The sequence below is a fragment of the Arvicanthis niloticus genome, chromosome 1 (genome assembly GCF_011762505.2).
Source record: "Arvicanthis niloticus isolate mArvNil1 chromosome 1, mArvNil1.pat.X, whole genome shotgun sequence".
Taxonomy (NCBI): Eukaryota; Metazoa; Chordata; class Mammalia; order Rodentia; family Muridae; genus Arvicanthis; species Arvicanthis niloticus.
In genome coordinates, this window is record NC_047658.1 from 83,115,554 (window position 1) to 83,139,371 (window position 23,818).

Here is a 23,818-nt window from a genome sequence, read left to right on the forward strand (position 1 = left end):
GAAAGATAAGCATTTGAAAGTCTGGGCAGCAGTCTGAAGACAGTGGAGAGCTATGAAAGTCAGGCAGGAACTGTAGAAGACTTTGCCCTAGAAGGAAGGGAAGTAAGTGTAATAGAATCTTGTTGTTGTAGACTTTCCACAAGGCAATACTTCCCAGTGTGCACGTATGGAGTGGCTGGGATGCAACGAGAAAGCTACTGTGCTGCTTATGTTGTCAGAAGACAGATTATGCCCTCCAGCCCTGAAGCCTGAGTTAGCTTCACAGGCAAAAGGGAAGACTGATCTGGTTTTCAACATATGGATGGTAGAGAGACAGATATGGGACAGCACTAGCATCTTAGCTCAGGATGCTAGGAGAGTGAATAGAATGAGGTTGCTAAGGCAGTAACACTTCTACTGTCAGAACAATCAAGGTTTGTAGTGGCACATTTTCCTGCAAGTTGGGAGGAGCTAAGGTGGGAGGAGTAAGGAGAGGAAAAGAAGGAAGGGGAGGAGCTAGGGAGGAGCAGAGATGTAGGAGGATGGAGATCCATGCATGTAGGGAGAGCAGTCCTGGTTAAGAACTTTTATCTAGGTTAGTTAATTGGGAAACACCTCCAATTGTATGGGCATCTTATTATTGAGCATTACCAAACATATAAAGCCTTGGATAATCTAAGCATTAGAGTTTCATTTTTACCGGGCCCGGGTGGATGGTGGGATGGTCTGGGCTCAGCCCAGCCTTGTGGAGACAGTGTGGGAGATTGGCAGAGCCATCTCCCAAGCTGGCATTTTGTGGGTGGCAGGGCCAGTGTCTCTGGCTGCCTCAGGCCTAGGCTAGTCGGGAACATGGCAGCTCTGTAACTACAAGACAGATCGGTGCCACCATTTTAAATATCTTCCTCAACAAAAGGTTTCTCAGAAACTCTCAGACACTCTCAGAAACACCAACTAGAAACACAGCCAACAAGCCAACAGTATAGCAGAAGGAGGCTCTCAACACAGGGGAGACAGGGATGAAGAACAAAGTGGAAATTTAGATGTTTTAAAATTCAGATTATATGACCTAAGCCCATCACATTCAAAGTCATATTACATAAAAATGAGTTAAATAACGCAATTATAATTCAGAGTTTTTTTCAGAATGAAAACTTATGGAATAGAAAATTAATACAATAAAGATACATTTTTTTTTACAAAGCAAAAGACTTAGTAATTTGAAAAAATCAATAAAATTGGCATACCTATTTCAGACTAATCAACAAATAGAAAAAACAAAAACATCAATATTTACATTGAAAGGGGGAATTTCACTGTGGGTTCTATTCATGTTAAAAAGACAATAAACTACAAACACAGAACAGAGGAAGAAGGAAACTTGCCAATAAACAAGTCTTTGAGTTGAGTTTGAAACCTCAGGAATGTAAGATTAGTTTAACACTTAAAACTCAAACATTATAGTGCCTTTGTTATATTGATAGAAGAAAGAGGGAGATATGACCAATACTCAGAAACTGGCACTGGCAAAACCTAATATTCTTTCATGATGAAGGGACTTGAGAAGGCAGAGCAACAGACAGTGTTCTTGTTCTGTTCAATGCATTTAGAAAATTTACAGCTAGGGTCACACTGAACAGCCACTCCTCACTATCATTAGTCAGCACGCAACAGAAGCACAAGAACAGAGCGCATGCTACTATCTGTTCAGAGGTAGTACCATTTTTGAAAAAAAGAAAAAGTATTTACAAAGTCAATGACCAGAATAAATGAAATTTTCAGTATTGTGATATTAAATAACTTAGAAATCAAACATATCTCTGCATTGACAGTAAACAATCAATATAATTAGAAAAAGTTTTGAACCAGGTCTTGTGACGCATGCCTTTAATCCCAGAATTTAGGAGATAAAGGAAGGATGGATCTTTGTGAGTTTGAAAATAATCTGTTCTACATAGTAAGTTCCAGGCTAGCTACAGCAACACAGTGAGACCCTATTTCAAAAACAAACAAATAAACAAACAAATTTTTATGTGAATAATAATAGCAGACATTGAACTACTAAACTTAACCAAAGTGTGTTTGAGACATCTACATTGAAGGCAATGCACTTAGATTATTAGAAACACTAAATAAATCAGAATGCACCATGTGTGTGAAGCAAAAAGTCAATATTGTTAACTCATAAGTACTTCCTGAATTTACTTATTCCTCAAAGAGTTTCTTGTAGATATTGACATGAGATTTCTAAACTCATATAAAAAGTAAAGCAGGAACAATGCAGGCTTGAGCAAAACTAGAAGACCTGACAGTCTTTCAACAACTAGGACTAAGCCCAGGAATAAATACACTGAGAAGAGTGACTTCTGACTCTCATCCCACACTCAACAATTAATTTGACATGAGTTATGACTTGCAATCAAAAGTAAGATCATCACACTCCATCTGAAATAAAGAGCAATATTTTAGAGTGACTTTGTAGTTTTGATAGTCTTGAGATGGCATACAGAGCTCTCAGCTCATAAGAAAAATAACAAATTGAACTGCATCAAAATAGAAGGGCCGTTCATCAGGATTCATTGTTGAAAACAGGCCAGCTATGGGTGAATGCCTGTAACCCTAGCACTCACAGGAGGCTGTGAAAGGAGGCTCCTCAGGAATGCCAGGCCTATAGAAGCTACATAATGTGTTCCATGTCAGCCTGGGCAACAGAGTGCGACACTGTCTCAGAACACACAAAATAAACAAATAAATACCCAAATGTAAGAGGAGGCTGGGGCAATGATTCAGTGTATATATTTGGTAAGACTTTCAGTCTAGAGTAGATAAATAACAGCTACAGAAACAACAAAGCTAGAAGACTCATCACTCTCTCCTTCACAGCCAGACACTCTGACCAGCACCTTACCCTCTCCTGCCATGCCTTCCCTGTCACTGACACCCTCTGACTCTGAGTCAAAATCAACCTTTCATGCCTTAAAAACAAATGGATAAAAGGAAACATGTAATTTTTAAAAGGGGGAAAGACAAGCAATTTGTAAAAGAAGACATAGCCAATGAAGGCAGGAAAGCTATTCTACATAATTAATTACAAGAAAAGTGCAAATTAAAACCACAATGAGATCCCATTTCACATGTGTTACCATGGCTTAGAAATGAAGTATTGGCAAGTATGGGGCCAACTAGCAGAAATGGGAAACAGTAAATAATTTCCTGGCAGTTTATTCTATAATACAAGTTTCACTCCAAGTGCCTCTCTAAAATAAATGAAAATTTCTGTCTAAAAATAGATGGATATAAGAATATCATAGAAGTTCTAGTAATAATAGACAAAACTTGAAATAATTGGAAAATGGATAAAGTATGCATACTATAGGATACTTCCCCCCCCAATGTTTTAAAATCTTCTTAATTAAAATTAAAAGCAATAAAATGTTGTGATAGCCCTGGTGCTGTTTGTATTTTGATGCTAATTCAGCTCCCCCCCCCCCAAGGAGTGAATCACATACTCATGTGATTCATGTGACCTTTCTAATGAATAAAGAAACCAATCACTGGGGGAGTAGGCAGGACTTCTGGGTCAGAGACAGAGAAAAAGAAAAGGCAGGGAAAGAGAAGGGCTCTTAGGGACAGTGGGAGGACAAGCTGTAGCTACTAGTGACCCCCAGTTTAAATAGTGAATCCACCAGGATTCTCCACCAGAGAATTTAGATTTATTATGGCTTACAAGATTAGGACTCTAGTTGTTGCGCCCAGCGATTGAGTTACCATTGATTCTGAACTAAGTTTGTGTGGTGTTTTCCTTCACGCGCAGTGGCTTGACTGGGTTCCAGAGAGAAAGGTATGGTGGCAAAGCATGGATTTGCCAGAAGTGCATCCCAAAAAGCCATGGGGATTTTGAAGCATGGGGCTGGCGTGGTTGTGACCCACCAGTGGGAACCTAGACAGCTAGGTGGAGAGATTTTGGAGCTCTGGTCAGTCTCCACAAGATGAGAACAGACCCAGCCATGGCCACCAGTGCATGACCAGCCAGCCTGCTGGGGCATCGTCGCGTGAATTGCATCTTTTTAAATATTTCTCACAATAATAACATTTTAAAATGAAAAGCCAACCAACTTATGAAATGACTTTTTCTGAATACTTTCCTCCGGGAGCCCTGAGAAATGTGTGGTATTCTCAGGTCATGATTAACTCAAAGATGTTGTTGGTCAAAAAAAAAAAAATCAAAACACACACACAAACACACACACACACACACACACACACACACACACACACCAAAATTAAATTAAATTAAATTAAAAAAGAATCATTAGTAAGGGAGAAAAAGCTCTTGTTGGTTGCTTTTGAGTAACTGGGGACAGCACCTGTGGGTAGGTGGCTCCAGAGGATAGTGCACAATCACAGCATTTCAGATTGCTTTGTCATCACTAAAATGATTGTGGGACTTTTCTGTGGGACTTTACAATTACCTGATGCACATGATAGCCTCTTATATAGTTAGTAGGGATAATAAAAACAAGCACAGTAGAAGTAAAAATATAAATGAGCAAGGAATTCTGGGAGGGACATGAAAAAGGAATTCTGGGAGGGACATGAAAAAGGAATTCTGGGAAGGATATGGACTATTAGGAAAGAGGGGTTAAAAATCACATTCAGTTTGTTCACCATGCTCATCTCACTAAAACCAAATGGCTGTGGTAAAGATTCAGCTCACTACTGTTGACAGCTACCTATGTCCAGTCAGGAGAGCCCTTAGCTAGCTTCTATCCCTGCTTACAGTCAGAATGTTAACTTACTTTCATTACAAGAATGCTGGTTAAAATTAAATTTTGATTTCTTCTTGTTTAAAATGAAGGAAAGAAAGTAAAAGGAAAAAAGGAGCTGGATGTCCTCGTGGTTAACACATTCTGTACCTGAGGGAATCGACATGCTCCTCATGTCTGAGACATCGATGGCCAGGCCTGCAGGGTATGGCTTATCCCCGCCTCTTTTATAAACCATCAGCTAGATGTGTTTGTTTACTTTGGCAGTGCTGGAAACCGACCCAGGCCTTGTACACGATAGGCAAGTGTTTCACCACTGAACTCAATGGCAGGCCTTAGCTGGGCAGACTAGCAACACTGGGGAACTGACTTGAGGAAGGCACATACAGTGGATATATGATTAACTCTTCTGAGCTAAGGATTGTCGAAAAACTAAGAACAGAAGTGAATCTAAGTGTAGAAGAGAAGGATTGGGTCCCTGTGGTCATCTGCCTACGGCATTAATTCTTCACTTGCCAATGTAGGAAAGGTCATAGATAAATTTTCATGTCCTTGTTTTCATCCCAGGATTCTACAAGATCACTATAAAAAAATACCCTGCACTTCTGTCATCTATAGACTTTTATCTAAATCAAGAAACTTAGTAGATACACTATAAAGGTAGATGGATAGTCATATATAGTATACAAACAAATAAATGTTTCACTGAATACCTGGAAATAGTTAATTAGTTGCCATTCCAAAGTGATTCTTTGGGAAGTAACTTAGTTCTTTGATAGACTAACTCAGAGGTCATGTTCCACAAAAGCATACCAGGTATGCTATGTAATTGTACACAAAACAATATTTACAAAGTGCTTTCACTAAAAACATGATCTCGGTTCTCCTCACAATATTCTGAAATGGGTATGAAAGTAGACAGTCTTTGGACCAAGGTTTACAGATCCTGTGAATGGCCTCTGTGCGACTCAGTCTCCACCATACCATTAGGGAGCAGAGCCACACTTAGAACTCAGGTCTGCCAACTCTCAGCCTAGCCTGACTCCTCTAGGCAGAAGTTCTTAAGTCACCATGGGGAGATTTGAGAAAACTGAATCTCAGAGCCACTGTTCTCCAGCTGGAATGGAATGTTCTCCCTGTAAGGATGCTCTTCCTTGCACAGCTTAGCACATCTAAGAAGCCTGTTGCAGGCTGTGAAGTTCATGCCCTTTACTGTGGTCTGAAATGCTGCCCATCTCTCTCTACCCCTGACTCCCGACTCCACCCACCCCCTCCCGACACACTGAAGCTGTGAGCACACTTGCAGAAAGCATGGAGAAGTGAAATTACAGCAGGGATCAGAGGGTGTTACACTAAGGCATCCCCTGATCTCAGCGTTATGAGAGTGTTACTGTAGACAGCACTGTTCTGTTTTTCTATTAGAAACTGTCTTCTTTTTAAAAGATTAACAAGAAGAACCAAAGGGAATTCCCTAAGGTCAGCTCTGAGGAAACATAGACTCTAATTCAATAACTCGGCTACTGCCCTGAAAAAGGCTTTAGTATTGCAACATCCATATGGAGCCAATTGGACATTAATGGCTAATCAATCCCTCTGCTTTCTATTCTACTTAAAGTGTCACAAACCATGTTTAGATTAGCCCATTTCCTGCTAAGGATTGCTCAAGATGTCTTTTGTTCTTTTAGGCCCTGCCTGAAGGAGGCAGCTTTAAACAAACACAGAGCAGAGTGGTGTAGAAGTTATAACGTGCCATATGTGAGGACAAAGGGGCTATACTAAAGCCCTTTGTGGTATTTGTTAATGTTTTTCATCTGAGCTTAAAAAGGCTTAATGACTTTGTGGTGAGCTGGTGCATGTGGCCCGTGGCTTTACAAAATGAAGGGAATTCTCACCAGTGGCCCTGCAGTCTCCTGCTCTCGGTTTTGGTTTAATTTTTTTTTAATTCTCATTATATTTACTTTGTACAGATAGCTGTACAGAGTCCTTCAGCTTGTTTCAGCTACAGACTCCCACAGCAGCTGGGATGGCTTCTGAGCTTCTGTATTTTAATGATCTGAAAGTGGCACAGAGCACAGAATATTCCACTTAATCTGTATGTCACATGTAGCTCATGTGCTGGTGAGCCCAGGTGAAAGGCAACATTTAAGTTTGAACTGGAGATGACTGGGTATGAAATAAGACAATACCAGGTTTTGTCTTCTGCAGACGTCAGGGGAACCAGCATCTGGAAAAAGCAGAGGCCCGCGGAGGACACAGAGGCTGCTGAAAGCTGTAGACTAAATAATTCACACAGTTCAGCAGCTCCTGGCTTCACCTATCCCTTGTTCCTACCAAAGACTCTATATGAAATGAAGCATGAACCAAGGCAAAGAAACGCTTATAAACAAGACATTATTTGATCCATCTTCTCAAATCTCCCCTTGCTGATTATCTCAGCCCCTCCAGGTCCCTGCCAGATTACTTTAAAATCTAGCCTTCTAATTCAGATTCTTACTTTCCAGGTTTGATTGCTTTAACCTCCACAGAAATACCACTTTCTGATTTCAGGCTGAGCGGAACATCACACATTCACTTCTGAGCAGGCCACTTCTCTATCTAAACCCCTCCAATGCCCTGCCTCAACCCTGTGCCTGGCCACTTCTGTATCTAAACCTCTCCAATGCCCTGCCCCAACCCTGTGCCCATAGGTGAATCTCAATCTCCAGAGCAGCAGGCAGGCTTCTCTATACGGCCCCAGTTCTGTCTCCTGCTGCCCTACTGTAAGCATTGTTTTTTGAACACTGTGCTACCCCTGGTTCCTACACACTGATTTCATGCTATGAATCCCAGTTCTCTACTTTTCTACAAAGGCACATCCATCTTGAGATCACTCCTTGAAGACACAGCTTAAAGGACTGTTAATCTTTTGGAAGACTGGCAGAACTCTGGGTTCCAGTAGGAGGTACCTGCGCCTCATGTCTACCTCTAACCTGACATTTAACCTCACCTAGTCACCTCACTAGTCCCATGTGCCCACCTACTCCAAATGCAGTGAGCCAATGATGTCCTAGCCATAGCTCACCCAAGGGTCCAGCACAACCAGCTATAACAGAAATGCTGAAAAACATACAGTGACAGCAGAAAACAGAGCTATCTTCCACAGTAGGGATTTTAGAGACATGTCTGTGTATTTCCCTGGCATCTGGGAGTTACTGCAGTTAGACTTAACTTAGTCCTTCTTTTATTATATGCGGTTATATGTCTTGTAAGAAGAGCTGCGATGAAAAAAAAAAACCATACAGCTACAGTTGTTTGAGATCTGCACACTGTCGTTTTGCCTTTTGCTACTTCTATTGACTTGCCACAATGAGCAGTTCTCATCTGCTATCTTGCCACTTCCAGGACAACCTTGGAAGGAAGGTTAGAGAATCTGAGCTTCTTGAGAGTACTAATTCTGAATGCCATTCCCAGTGTTGTATGGTATGTATAAATATATAAACTGATGCATGCACAAACTCATAAAACAATGGGACCTTATTTGAATAGCATAAAATTAGGGTAAAACACATTCATAAGATCAGAGACCTTGTACTTAAAAGAGATAATAAGACAACTTGATACACACTGTTTGTTCCCCAGGAGAAAAGGAGAGGTCAGCTGGCTCCCCAGTCTCACAGTAAATGACGGAAATACACTGGCAGCTCCTAAGTTACTGGCCCCACCATCACATGCTTGCCAGCAACACAGATGTATGAAATGGCATTGTGAACTGTCCACCTCTCTACTTAGCTCCACAAACCCCTAACAATGAACTTAACAGTCTTTCTCAATTCTGTGCTTCAATTTGTTTTGTTTGCTTTACAGAGTCATTCTCTTAGACATCAGAATGGGAGAATGATGCCTATGGGAAAAAAAACAAAACAAAACAAAAAAACCCCTAACATTTCTTTCAAAGGTAGGACATGTAAAGGATATGAAAAAGCAGTAGCTCAGGAGATCAGCATAGTGATGTCAATTACAAGGGCCACAAATTGTCTTTATCCTGCAACTTTTACAGTTATTAGTGTTTGATATCTGTGTGGTTCAAAGTGTTAAAAAATAAGGCCTTCAAAGTTTTTATTTTTTCTTGATTTTAAAGGAAAACTTGTTCTAGCAAAGGCCATTGGTTCAGTCAGCTCTTTTTGGAGAAAAACAGAAAACAGTATGGCTAAGATGTTATTTGTGCATTTCTATAGATCTGAGTTCAAATTTAATCCTTAGATAACTGAAATGTTTCTCTTGCCTATAATTTCATCTATCTAAATAAGAGGGCTAATAGCTTCTATTTCATAGTATTTTAGTTGAGGGAGGATAGGGAATGCATGTAAATTCCCAGCACAGAGACTAGAGCCCTAAATACACACAGCAGTGGTAGGGGGGGGGGGGGGCAGAGGTGTTCATTATAGTTCTTCAAGGACAGAGCAGGAGATCTAACTACATCTGTCTTCTTCCTGAGCTCTCTTCATATCTGATGGACTCCTCCTAGATTTCATGCTCTCTTCTTAAGATGGTTAAAAATGAACTCACAAGTTGGTTGGGCTTGGGGAGGCACACTTTATTCCTTAACAGAATAAAGCTAAGCTAAGCATGTTTCCAAAGTAAAATACAGAGAATGTTCACAAAGTCTGACCAAGGCCATCCTACATCTGGCTCTGCAACACACAGCAGGTTCCCCCACAGGTGAGTGCTGGGCCAGAAGGAGAGCCTGCCTGCCTGCCTGCCTGCCTGCCTTCCTGCCTGCCTGCCTTCCTTCCTTCCTTCCTTCCTTCCTTCCTTCCTTCCTTCCTTCCTCCCTCCCTCCCTCCCTCCCTCCCTCCCTCCCTTCCTTTCTTTCTTCTTTCCTCTCTCTTTCTCTTTTCTTCTTTTTCTTTCTCTTTTTCTTATCTTTTTTCCTTTCTTTTTTTTCTCCCCTTTCTTCCACTTCCTTCTCCTTCTCCTCCTTCTTCTTTGGAGATAGCATCTCAGGTTACCCAAGTTGGCTTTAAACGCATTAAGTAGCTAGGGATGATCTTAAACACCCAATCTTCATGCTTTTGCTGCTTAAATCCTAGGATCACAGGCATGTACCACCACCACTCACAGTGTATGAAGTTTGTAGGATTGGACAACAACTATGTTCTAGGTGGGCATTCAAAATGAGCTCCACTCCTAGTCCTGGAAGAGAATGATATCATATAAACTTAGACCAGGTTTTTCATGAAGGATTCAATGGAGTGACAAAGGATTGGGTCATTGACTATAATACTAAGCAATGGAGAAGTTGCTTTTCTCCCTTCTACTCTATGTAGCTGCAACCATTAAGCACAGAGCCTCTGTTACCTTGTCCTCAGGAAGGACCCACCTTCCCTCAGAACAAGGAGTGGACACTGTAACTTCTCCGCCATGAAGGTAAGCCTATATTATATTTACTTGAGATACTAGTTGTAGTTCAGAGTAACTGTTTATAAATGAATTCTAATTGTAGATGATGACAACATAGGTACATGCTGATGTTACTGTGTTATCTCTCTGGCACCATGGCCTAACTTGGGGCAAACGTGTAGGATGCTTTAAGTGTCCACTGGACAAAGGCAATTGGGAAATTCATTCTTATAAGTGAGGGCCCAACAGTAGTTATTTTCAGTAGATCCCCATAAAGCCCCACCCAATACCTGCTTGGCCTTCTTATGACTTAGCACAGAAAGACAGTAAGCTGGACAAGCCCGCTTCACAGAGGGTAAAGACGGAGGAGGAATACAGTGGCTACCTGAGCTCTAAGGCCTCTTTGCTGCTTTCTCTTATTCTCAGCCTCTTGGATCTAAGTCACTCTTTAACAGAGGTTGATCCCTGCCTATTTGATGAAAACATCCAAATTCCTCACCCTGGCACTCAAGGACCTCCACAGCAAGGAGTCCAGCTACCTCCAGAAAGTATCAAGTCAGTAAATATGAATGGACAATAAACATGAGTGAGTCTTTACATTGGGATAGACGGGGGTACAGGCAAGAGGGGTGACTGTCCTCCTGAAGCTTCTCACCTGCTTTATTGTCCATTCTTTTTATTCTGTCAGTGAGTGTTCCCTGGCTTTCTGTTTGTCTGCCCTAGGCTTATTTACAGCCACACGTCTCTCAAGACTTCCAGAATTTGTGCTGTTCACAAGCACTGGGGCTTACTCCTCTAACTGGACCTTCTTCTCTTCCTGCAAAGATATACTTGGATATGGAATATAGTAACTGTTTTACCTCCTTGTGTGCTAGTCATGTGATCCTAGCTATATGAGCAGCTCTTTAAAGAACACTGTGCATATTTTTTAAATCTTTTCTTACATGTGGGGGAGTGGAGAAGGCCCTGAGTTAGTAAACTCCTGAATATGTATTATGTGACATGGCATGACTATGTCAAGGATCACAGCCCCAGACTCAAGTACAAAGAAAATACTCCCTGTAGGTTGTATTTAATGTTAGGAGAAAACAATTTCCATTGAACTCTTTAAGTGATAGATGGGCCTGATGGGGCAAGAGAGAGAAATGTCAACCTGATCTCAGAGTAATAAAGGTCTTTCTTTGGTTTGTGTGTGGATGCTGATAGTATGCACAGAAAATGTCCACCATAGCTTTCTCCCACTGATGTTTACTGCCTGAAGATGGTTTGCTCCCTGCAGAGACTGCTCCTACCAAGATTAGTTAAACCCATCTCCTTGATCAAGTTGTATGCTATAAACCCCACTTATTGTTTATCTATATGCAATAACTCCACCTCCTTTTTTATCTGTATATATTAACCCTGCCTTCTTGTTCACCTGTATGGAATAACCCTGATTTCTGTTCAACTACATGCAATAAACACATTGAGCTTATGTAGTGCTAAGGCTTTTCCATCGGAGAGCTCAGTTCTGCTCCAAGCTTCATTCATTCATATTCATATTCATATTCATATTCATACTCATACTCATATTCCTTCCCTCTCTCCCTTCAGTCCTCCCCCTCAGCAGGTCAAAACACTGGAGCTGCTTAAGGACTCTACACTTGCATGTCTATGATGGTGCTATGTATATGAGACACTATGACCCATTTGACCACTATGACTTAAACTGGGGGTTATGAGGCTCTATTTAGGGATAGATTCTGGTTGGAAAGATCTGTTTTCTGGCATAGGTGATCCAGTCTACTAAGAACCATCTCTACAGAGTGAAAGATGGGGATAGAAGCAGGTGGTAGAACATAGAATAGGAGCAGACAAAGTACCTAGAGAAGGACAGTAAAATATAGGATGAAGAAAAGAGATGAGGAAGTCAATAACAGGAAAGCAAGGAGGCCTTTATAGGGCTGGCCCTGTAAAATGAGGTTAAAAAAAAAACTGTTCCAAAATTTAGGGGACACAAAAGAGCCAATTAGGCTAAAATGTTGGTTTTAATCCTGATCTTAAGCAGAGAAAATTTCAAAAACATTCAGAATTGACCTCATGCCTTTTGATTTCTACCAACCTAAGCTTGGGTCTGCATATGGAAAGCCAAGTGGCCCTTGCTGCCAGCAGAATGAAGTTTTGGGACAGGGACCTAGACAAAGGTAGCATGTCAAGTGCTAAATAGTCTATGCATGTGTTACATAGACCTCTGTGAGCATGCTCACTCCAGTAGATCGGTTTACATGAAGCCAACAGACCCATGGTTAGAGATGCAGTCCATTTGGGGTCTGATTTTCAAGGTAGGGGGTATTAATCCTAGCCATTTGGTTGCTGTAGAGTTGGGGACCACTCTGTAATGTAGTGCTAAATAGTCTGTGACATTATATTATAGCACAGACAGACATATTGCCCTCGGGATAAGGACATTCTTTCTGACTAGTAGTTTAGTAGTTTGAGTGTGTGGGGTGGGGCTTGGGGAGGGATGGTGATCATACACACTATCACTGGATCTTTATAGTGCAGTCTCCAGAGACACTAGCCACTGGGCAAGGCTCAGCTCCTTACGAATGAATGGGCCTTTGGCTGGACTTTCAAGCCCTGAAACTATATGAAGCAGGCTTTCTTCCTATGAAGTATTCGGGATGCAGCTACACAAAACCCTGGACATTTCACTTTCTTGCCCCATCAGGGCCATCTATCACTTGAAGAGTTCAATGGAAATTGTTTTCTCCCAACATTAAAAGTTATTTGGGAGCTTTTAAGACACGGCAAATATATTTCTGTAAGAGAAGTTTATTTGCTTGTTTAAGAGCCCTGCACTTTATATATAGAGCTTATATAAGCTGCTGCACAGGAGCCTCTAAAACGGTTTATATCCACAGTAAAATACATTTTTGTGATACTCATACAACAGCCCAGAGCCAAGGGCTCCATGAACTCTGTTGCTCTCCCAGCCTGTGCAACTATTTCTCATCCCTACCATGTCTCAGGTTTCCTTCACTTCCTAGCCTGGCTGCAGAGACCTACATATTGGTTCCTCCAGGCTCTTCTGTCTGGGGTATCTGAGGAGGGTCTCTGGGATGTCTAGATATGTTGCTTCATGCAGCGATGGAGGGCCAGATGCCTGACCCTGATGCAAAGCCTTGGCTAACAGTCCTTCTGATTCACTCTAGTCTTTTCTGCTTGTAAATATAATTCTTCATCCTTCATTCCTAGTACATATTCTAGCAGATGGATACCCTTCTGAGAAAAGACACACCAACTCTGGAATATTTCTACTAAAAAAACCAACCATTTATCTGAAAGCTCACACTGGGCTGAGGCTGGAGCTCAGTGGTGGAGCTCTTGCCTCGAATGGGCAAAGCTCTGTGCTCAGTCTTCACTGTGAAAAAAAAAAAAAAAAAAACCAGACCAACAGACAAATAACAAGACCACATGGTCCCTAATTGATACTTGGTACATTCTGGCTGCATTAAAGGCAAATGAGTCCAATTATAAGGCGGTATAATTAGAGAGTTAAAGAAAGCAACAGCCCTGTCACTAGAAACCTTCTAAGTAAAACCACTACTTCTTAAACTCTGGGTTGCCACCTGCACAAGACCATCTAGCCAAGCATAAAAGTTGGGATTAGGGTGGCAACAGTAAAAGGTCCCTGAACACACAGTAACCAAAAATTAATTCAAAATCAAGCACATGATAGATAGATCAGTAGTGTCTCTGGAAGCACCCACCTGTGCTGCACTGCAGCCTGGGCTCTGAACACAGGCTGTCTGCCTGATGCTGTAATGGACATGACAGCACTGGCAGCCAAGAGTGCTGCCTTCATGCTTCTGCTCAGGTCTGAGATTCCCACACGCCGTGAATCATGCTGTTGTCAGTGAACTTACAGTTTTATGTTCATACGGAAACATAATGGCTTTCTTATAGAAAACAAAGATTTTTATTATCTTTCTACCATTATCTGTCACTATGTTAGCATCAGACAGTGTGTCTCTGGGTTGTATTGCATTAGAATGTTTGGTTTTAAAATTTTCCATTTGAATACTGACTTGAGTTTCATATAAACCACTAAATTTTAGCTTTATTTAGGACAATTTCCGGTCATTTCTGAAATGGACCTAAATATACCTGTGCCATTTTGTACAGTGTATATAGGTAAAGGGGGTTTCTCAGCATTGATAATTGTAAAATCAAAGTGTCAATCAACTCTGAAAAATGCTAAAGGCATCTTAGCTCCTGCAGCTGCAAATTTGCTTTCATCTTTAATAAATGGTAAAACAATATTTATGCCAAAGAATTGTTTTAAGGCGTATTTTATGATTTATTATGAATAAATGTTTGCTTCATATAGCTCTTTTATGCATTTATATGGGTATACAAAACACCCAAAGTCTTGTGAACTCTCTCAGGTGGCAGTGGGAAAATTTAGGACCTGCTCTGCATCAACCTCCTGACTCAAAGGCTAGGAAAAGTTGGGAGAGAACATTACTTCCTAGAAGGAAACAATAGGAATGGGAGTCTTCTAGTTCTTGCCGTGAGGGTGAAGGCACGCAGCATCTAGCACAATCCTCAGTTTACCCTTTCAGAGTCCAGAGTCAGATTGGACCCTTAGTATAGACGTTAAAAGAGAACTGAAAAAATGACAGTGAGCTTTTCAAGAACAAGTCACTCTGGAACATCTGAACAAAGTGAAGCCTCCATTTCCTGGGGACCAGAGAAGGGACAGCTCAGCTGAAACTGCAGGGGTCAGGTCCCCTCCTTTGCTTCAGATCTGAGGATCTGGTGTTGAAAGATAAAGCACCAGTACTCTGGTGGGCTTGAATCAGTAACACTCACTCCAAGGCACAAGCAGCCCTAGCATTCAAATGCTACCAGATTAGGCTACAGTTTCTTCTGCTGCCTCCAATGATTCCTGTCTCACTGCACCAATCGTCCTTCCCTGTAGGAGTACGGATCCAGAGAAGGTAAGAGAAAGAACAAAGTATCAGGGACTTCAGAGGATGGCCCAAGGGGAGGAGGGGCTGCCAAGAAAGGACAGGCACACTAACTGGCACACTTTGAAAGAAAAGAAGGAAACCCTTCAGTCTTCTAATTCTATAAACAGTGAGCTTAAGCCGATCATAAATAAAACTGACCTAAGATAAAAGACCCGGAGGGGACCAGAGGTTCCAAAAGAAAGAAGAGGGGGAAGAAGAGAAGATGATAATGGTGAGGAGTTGTTTTAAGAAAAGTAATTTTGTTGTGATCCAGTTCACCAAGTATGAAGCCAGAAAGCTTCTGGGAGCCATAGACCTATGCAGCAAGTCCCTGGAATGGAAGTATCCATCCCCATCAAATTCATGTGAGTGTCTAACACACAGAGGATTGCACACTGGTACAATGCCAATTTCAAGTTTCAAACATCAGGAAAGATAGTCACCTTCAGAGCTTGTCCCTAAGGAACAGGCACATATTCCACTGCTTGTCACATGAGAATGAGGGACAGAGCCTTTCAAGGCTACACCATGGTAACTTACGGTGAAATTTTGAGAAAAGTAACATTTTCTTATATAAATCATACTGCAAAGCAGTGTAAGACCACAGGTTTAAGAGGGAAAAATGAGAGAAGGAGGAAGGGGGCAGGGGAGAAAAGAGAAAAAGGGAAAGAGGGAGGAGCTAGACAGAGATAGAAGAGAGGAGAGAGGGAAGGAAAGGGGGAAGAGGGAAGGGAGGAGGAAGAAGGAGAGAGCATGCAAGGGGAGAAGAAGCTTACCAGTGGAAGGTAACAAATACTGCAGATGTGCTGTTCTCATTAATAAACAGTAAAGCACAAAGAACATGCAAACTCACTAGAGCAAGTGGCAGAAATAAAACCATGAAGGCATTGTTCTCTTATTCCTCTGAAAACAGAACCTAAATGGAACAGACTGAGCTTCATGTGGATATGTCAGTTTTCTCACCATAAACAGACTCTGTGTTTTCTGAACAAGCACGGGATTGGAAGGAGCTTTGGAGACAATCAAATCCAACATGGCTCTTTTAAAAGATAAAGATACTTATGCTGGGCCATCAGTCACTTGTTGCAAGTCACTGAGCAAAGGAGCTTTAATCCAAACCTCCCAATAACCAAGCCAGGCACCTTTCTGCTACACAATGTAATTTTGAAATCATCAGGACTGTCATAAGAAGGAACTTTAGCCTACAAAGAGCCAAGAAAGGGGAAACACCACACAGAAAGTCTATGAACAGTTTGCCAGCTGTTTGTCAGATTGTCATGTTTAAGACAAGGTCACAAACCCAACTAATCAAATCTTCCCATTCTTACATGTACTAAAGGAATGTTAAAATGTTGTGTGAACTCGATACAAGTTAAATCTTCATCAGCTTCTAAACATAACAGAGCCTTAACCAGGCTTCCTAAGTCCCCAGCGCCAGTGAAGCCGTAGCTTTATAAATACCATGGCGACAAGAAATGCTGTCTTGTCACATCCAAGCCAGATAACAGCTGGACTTTAAAAATAAAATTTTGAAGACATTTGCCTTTTATATTTCTAATTTCTGTTTGCCTTGCTTATGGTTTTGTCATTTGATTTTGATGAGTGGTTAATACACGTGCACAGCTGCCTTTTTGGGCGACCTTTTCCCCATTGCCTCCATGCCCAGAGTGGGAAGCAGGCCTTCAAGCTGCTTCTAAGAAATACCATCATTTTCATGGCTGGCAGGCACAGTCCTGGGAAGCATGTCCAGGCACGGCCCATCTTCTGATTGACTTACTTTTGTACTTAAGAAGCCTCACGGGAGGGATGAGACATGCGAGAAGGGCACAGCCCTTTGAGATGGCTGTTCCACAGCTAGAGGGAACTGGGAGATGGCTGTACCTGGATGGAAGGAGGTGATCTCCCAAGCTAGAGGCATAGCTCACCTTTCAGCTCAGCCTATTTAAAGAGTTTGCCCTCTGGGTACTTGGTAGAAGACCAAGAAGTCTTACTCTTAAAGTCCTCTCTCAGTGATGATAAGGTACTGCTTTTGTATGTACAGACTTACCTTTGAATCTTGTGTTCTCTCTCTAGATCATAAGCTCAGGCTGCTGAAGGGCGTCACTATTTAACTTGCCATGATTTACCCAGGGTTTAGTTCAGAGGACTGGCATACCACAAGCACTCAAGAAATGTTGGCTGATTGTTTTGTTGAACCATGGGCTTAGTGGCTCTGGAAATACACTTGGTTGATGTTACCTTGACACCCCAGCTCTTTTCTAATCTTCATGCTGAGGGGAGTATGAAGCAGAGTAGAGAGAATATTATGTGTACCTGCTAACTATCCTGACTTTAATATGAACTGTAACTCCAGCAGGATTTGCAATCAGCGCAGGCTTGAACAGATGCCAGAAACTAGCCTGGAGTCAGCAGAAGGCTGCTCCCATCCCAGAAGTCCTCACAAAGGCACTGCACTGCTGTCCATATTAGTTCAGGTAACTTGACTCCATTCATGAACTCACAGTCCCCCAGAGGCACATGAGGTCTCAATGGCGACTCTGGGCAAGCTTCTGAAGGGAGGTTTTCACACGCTCCGTAAGCTCCTGGGCCACTACAGCCTGTCTACTGTTACACTCATCAGCATGCTGCTCCGTGTGATGGGGTAACATGAGAACTGATGTATGGTATGACCAGCTATATTTAGGGGAGAGGAAATGGGCCATACTGAGGAAGGTCACAAGAAGTTTGTTCAGAAAACTGAAAACATTACAATTCTCTAACTATACAGAGGTCTTGTCTGGAAGCCACAACCTGAACTTTCCATCCAGTTTTAGTTCTATCATTACTGGCATTGAACCTATAGCAAGTTATTTAAAATTTTCAGCCTCAGTCTTTTAATTTGTAAAATGAAAAAAAAATAATATGAGCTAGGTGTTATGGAATATAGATAGTATTTGGGAGACTGAGGTAGGAAAATCATATGCTTAAGGTCAGCCTAGGGTATATAATAATAATAATAATAATAATAATAATAATAATAATAACAAAAATAGCTACTTCCTCAAAGAGTATCTAACAATTATATGAGAAAAGGCTGTAAAAATAACAGATCCTCTGGCATATGAAAAGAAAAAAAAAGTAATTAGGAAAATCTATTTGAATCTAGACAATGTGAGTACTGAGTGGAATTTCCACAGCCCCTCTGTAGATTTTCTCTGCTGTTAAGGTTTTTATCTTTTTATAATGGCCAATAGTCCCATTCACACAATCACATCAAATTGATTAGCAGCATTACTAAGAGGCAACGCACTATATTTATAGCTAATATATAGTTAAGAAATCAAATGAAAGTACTGGTAGAGAGCAAGGGTCAGAAGACAGCTCTGCAACTCCTGGTCCGTAGCCAAACAAACAGTTAGATACCTCCCCCTCACCCCCAAAGTGCTGGAGATGGTCTAGCTATAACTCACTTTATAAAGCCAAAGACTTAGGCACTCTACAGTAGTACTTCCCAGGGAGACTGAGATGGGCCTGATCTGAAACACTTCTTTGCAGACCACAGGCCAATGCCCATGTCTGTGTTGCCTTCAACCTGTTAACCATGCCAACCATTTGGCTAGCTAGACAGAAGCATCTTAGCCCTTTGCCAGTGAATGCCTGCTTGTCTATGTGCCTATGACAATGTCAGTGTGCCCTTGATAGACATTCTTCATGGAGAGAGCAAGTAGAGGCCTGGTTTTTAAGTCCTTTAATCATTCACTTCCTGCTCCTCTTTCTTTTCCTTCTTCCTTCCCTTCCTCTGTGTTGTTTTCTCTTCCCACCCCCTCTCTATCATTCAAACACACAAATTCATGAATATACTATTCAGAATTTATGTTGACACTTTGCACCCAGGACTACTTTCAAGAATTAGTATCTCCAACTGACACAGAAACCATGCCTTCTGGAAGCTCTGAAGCCTTGCTCCTGTCTGCCACCACCCATCTCTCAGTGTTCATACCCGGGATTTCCAAGCTGCCTGGGGAGGTCCAGTTCAGCTGTTGCTAAGAACTATCTTTGTGTGTTTTTAAGGGATCAGGGTCCTGGAAGAAACCCTGCCAGTACATGGGGAACTAGCAAGACTTTTCCCCTCAAGCTAAAAAAAGGATGTTCACTAGATCTGAGATGGGTAAAGGATCCTGTTACTCTTAAGAGAGCAAATTAATCTTCCCTGACTGGTGGGATAGATTCTGCCAAAGAAACAGCTAACGGGAAAGCCAGTCCCCACTCTGTGATGACACAGTAAATAACCAGGCCACACTGCTGGCAAAGTGCTGACCTAACCTATAAATTGTAACTGGCCTCTGGGGAACGATTTCTGCTGACGGGTGCTTGTGCATTTAAGACAAACAAACAGGAAGCAATGAGGATGGGCATTGAGAGCTGCAGGTAGACATCCTGAGAGGGAGGCTGTACTAACCAAGAGACACTGAACAGGCTTCAGCCATGAAGCATGGCTAGTGCACAGGTCCAGAGCTGGGTCTTTCCTAAGCAGTCAGTTGGTGTCTGCTGAATCTGTCAGTTCCAAGTGGTTTAACTGTGCCTGGGAATTACTTTGTCTAGATTTTTTTTTTTTAAAAAGAGTTCTTCTTTACAAAGAAGACTTTTTAAAATTATGTTTCTTATTTTGCTTAATAAAAAATCCAGTGAAGTAGGTGATACACAGAGAGCTGTTTAAGAAAATGTAGAATTTTTCACTAAAACTTTAAAATAACATCCTGAGGTACTTGGATTGCTTGTGTTCAGTAATAGAGAATCCAGCAGTGTCTCAGAGCCCTCAACTATAATATACATCAAAGACCAACATTTCATTTTTGCCTAGAAAATCCAAATAGTGACTCCCAAGAATGGCCATAAGGATCCCATGCCTAACTCACCTTTGTAAATGTACAGGTCAGCAGAAACATAACCCAGGGAAAAGCCACTCACCTTCTGCGTCCTCCGGCCTCGTGAGATCAATGACACCCGGGCCCAGTTTTCCATCTTCACTTGACTTTCCTGTTAACTGGGGACCCAGGTTTTCAAAGCGTGTTCTTTCCTAGGAGAAAGAATAGTCAGAGGCCTGGTTTAGTTTTGAGTCGCAGTAGCCACTTGCTTTCTTTCAGTTTCTCTCTTGCTTAATGGCCTTAGAAACAGCACATCCAACCCACTTGCACTCTGTGATAGCTGCAGGCTGAGCATGTCATGGGCAACATGGATGATCTATGAGTTTAGAAGGCTGAACCTGTAAGGAAGAGGAGGCCATGACAGGACACGTGCCAGAGCTGTTTGCCTGTCCTGCCCCCTCTTTTGGATTTTCTTCTGGAATCTACAAAAAATGCAATGGAGAGAGGGGCCAGATGTGTAAAACCTTAAGAATGTTCTAAAAACTACTGCTAAATTGAAGGGGACAACAGCCTTTCCATCTAAAGATCATGATTTTGAACAGTAAATCCTGATAAAGTACAAATTAGAACTCTGTGTACCAGGATTTGAATGTCAAGGTTGGTAGAGTGGACATTGGCACTGTTCCTTTGCTTGGAGCAATTCTTTCAACTCTAAGTTCCTAGGAACTGAAGAGTGTGTGATTCCCACCCAATTAAGAAACAAACAAACAAACAAACAAAACAAAACAAAAAAACAAAACAAAAAAAACAAGACAAAACAACAGGAGGGTTCAACAACCCCTGCTTCTTTGGGAGAGAACCCCAAAGGTGGTTGCTTGTTTACCAGTTCCTGTAAGAGCAGGAGTCTGGGGTACACAATGGAAGAAGCCCTGCCCCTCTCAGATCAGTGGCTGGGGCTCACTGGTCATCCTGAATGTGGTGGGATGATCTGTACTGAGTACAACAACCCATTCTCACCTCCTTCTCCATGCTTAGTCTCTAGGCTCACACTTGGCTTTGTGTTATCCTTATGAATGAATGAAGCCTTGTTGTGCATTACTATGAAATGATATTAAATGGCATGTCAGCTTGAATGTACAGACATGAAATAGCAGCTTGCAGCTCCGGGAATGGTTTCTGCATGTTATACTAATGCATTATGCAGCAGTGGAGGGAGTGCTGATTGCTGCTCAGTCTATTGTTCAATGACCTAGTTCTGCATCGAGCATGTTCGGCATCTGATGGAAACATGCCGAGCGCTCTGTTCTGTGAGATGTTTAGAAACTTGGAAATATTCTGAAGGAGCAAACATACAATTACTTGATAGAGGATGCGCCTCATTTGTACAGCCTCACTGCGTTTGTGCTTTCTAATACGATTATTTTTGAATATCATTATATTTCTATAATTAATTCCCATCAGTCAAATTGTTGCAGTAAATTTTCCAGTTCCCCTTCATCAGAGACCACGTTGACATACATCTTCGTTGGAAGAAAACGCAGCCTAAGCTCTGCTTTAATCTAGCACTGTTTCTAGGAAATCTTTGCAACAAAACACCATCACCTAGCCAGCATTTCTCTGTATAACACAACCTCACCAGTTTCAACAGCAGCACAAGGGGAAACCTCTGAAAATCAAAACCCAAGTGGATGTGACTCCCCAATACCTTCTCTTGTAAAAGCACGGCTGCAGGGGAACAGACTAACCTAGATGCAGTGCACAGCACAGAGCCTCCACAGCCAGGAGCTGTGCGGACATGTGTGAAGGACAGCTGCTTCCCATCAGTCCACTTCTTCTAGTTTTGAGTAGTACTTGGGTTGTGATGTAAAGAGAAAGAGTCAAAGGGAAAAGCTCTGGAAAGCCACCTTAGATCTTTGTTTCTGGCACTGCTGGCATACTTGCATGTGAATGTCCCCGTGAAAGGTCCAGAGTCTTCCCTTCTCTGAACAACAACCCCCCACTGCATTTTTCCGGCAGGTTGGGGCAGGACAACTTTCTCTAAAACCCACCTATCGATATGCATATTCCAGGGATCTTTCTAGTCATTCATTCTCTTTGATTTTCCTAGAAAATATTCTCAGTTAAAAAATAGTTCCTGAAAGAGTATCAGTATTTTGACAGAGAAAGAGAAGAGGGAAGATTACATGCCATGCTTTGTAAAAGCCCCAGACAACAAAGCTTACATGATGATAATATCTTTCCTTTTCTAAAAGTGAAGTGTGCTGGCAATGCAGTAGTATCAGCTTGTTTTTAATCATAACAAAAAAAAAAAAAAAAAAAAAAAAAAAAAAAAAAAAAAAAAAAAAAAAAAGAAAAGAAAAAACCATCTAGGATGTTCCACAACACATTCACAGTGTCTTTGAAGTCAGACAATTTTTCTGACTTCATTGAAAAAAAAATTCTTCTGCAAAGACACTTTCCCTGTAAAATATCAATATTTTGACAGAGTGGAAGACAAGGAAGCGAGTCCCATGAAATACTGGTTAAATAGACAGAAAATAAATCAATGATAAAAAGTGGTAGGGGCAGTGGGTTGCATTTTCAATTTGATAATATTAAGCACTGTGTTTGAGATTAAAGCAGGGCCCTGCAAAGCCAGGCCCTTTCATATAAATTTCTACTCAGTCTCCCAGAAGATTTCCTTTTTTTCTTCAAAGAATAGCTCAGAATATTTATTTGCCAGCACAGAACCCTAAGACAGGAGGGTCCGATGTCTACCAGTTAGATCTGTGTAGCTGAGCTAAGCATAGATTTACCAGTGAGTTGAACATGAGCCTCTTAATGTGACATGGACACGGCTATGGGCATGGGTGGGGTATGGAGATGCTTCAGTGTAAGAAGCTGTGTCTCTGCCTGTTAAACACCAACAAGCTTGTGCCTATGTGGAACATAGATAGTGGAGCTCATGTCCTTACATGCTTATGTGGCAAATAACCCATACCAACCCCTTGAACTAGCCCTCCCAATGTACACAGCTTCAAAGTAGGATAATGTAGATATGAGCAAAAGTCCTCAGTGTAAACTTAACCCCATGCCCCACTCTTGAAATCTCCCTGGTCTTTATATTGATAATGGAATGTACATTCTCTATGCTGCTCCATGAGCAGACACTCACTTATGCATTGTCAGTCCCAAACACGCAGGCAACGTCAAAGTTACTGGAAAAAATTAAAAGTCAGCTTTGCAGTGTGGTAGGGACTGTTGGCTCTCTAAGTGCTTTGAAATTATGATGTATGAGGTAGATGTTGCATATTAAATAAAGATATTTAAATGATAAAGCCCCGTTAGTGAGAGCTGATGAATGTAAAATGTTCTAAGCCACAAGATGGTAGCATCCATCATCTCCATGTGTCAACAGAGTCAATGATGAGGTGGCCTCAGTGCTGACAGACAGACTCCGATTATTATCCCTTATTTCCAGAGTCACTGAACAAACCACTCAGCTTCTCTGGAATTATTTTTAACTTTGCATTAAATTAGCAACTTTTTCCTGTACCCTGACAAGATTGATCAGTTACATCTTGGCACCAGTGGAAAGAAAATGAGTTTGGGGGATAAATAAAAGACCAGGGTTTTTTTTTTTTTTTTTTTTCCTAGTTTAGTTTGTTGCCTCTTCCTGGCAACAAATGTGAGACTGTGATCTGGGGAAGGCACAGAGATGAAACAGTAAGCACACAATAATGGCTTTTCTTTGCACTTAGATAAAAGCTGAATTTTTGATGGGCACAATATATTTTAATAAAATTTTATATACTGTGTTTTATACACTTATTGGCTATTCCATAATAATGTGTGTGCTCACAGTAAAATTGCTCTT

At 41.5% G+C, this 23,818-nt stretch overlaps 1 protein-coding gene across 20 annotated transcripts in view; it reads right to left on the bottom strand.

The window, feature by feature from the left end:
• The window catches only part of Sox6 (SRY-box transcription factor 6), a 586,344-nt gene that overhangs the window by 23,922 nt on the left and 538,604 nt on the right, over nucleotides 1-23,818 (bottom strand). For all 20 annotated transcript variants that reach the window (XM_076941377.1, XM_076941314.1, XM_076941365.1 and 17 more), the window contains one exon: nucleotides 20,066-20,174. In XM_076941377.1, coding sequence (XP_076797492.1) covers nucleotides 20,066-20,174 — 109 coding nt within the window. The remainder of the gene's footprint in view (nucleotides 1-20,065; nucleotides 20,175-23,818) is intronic.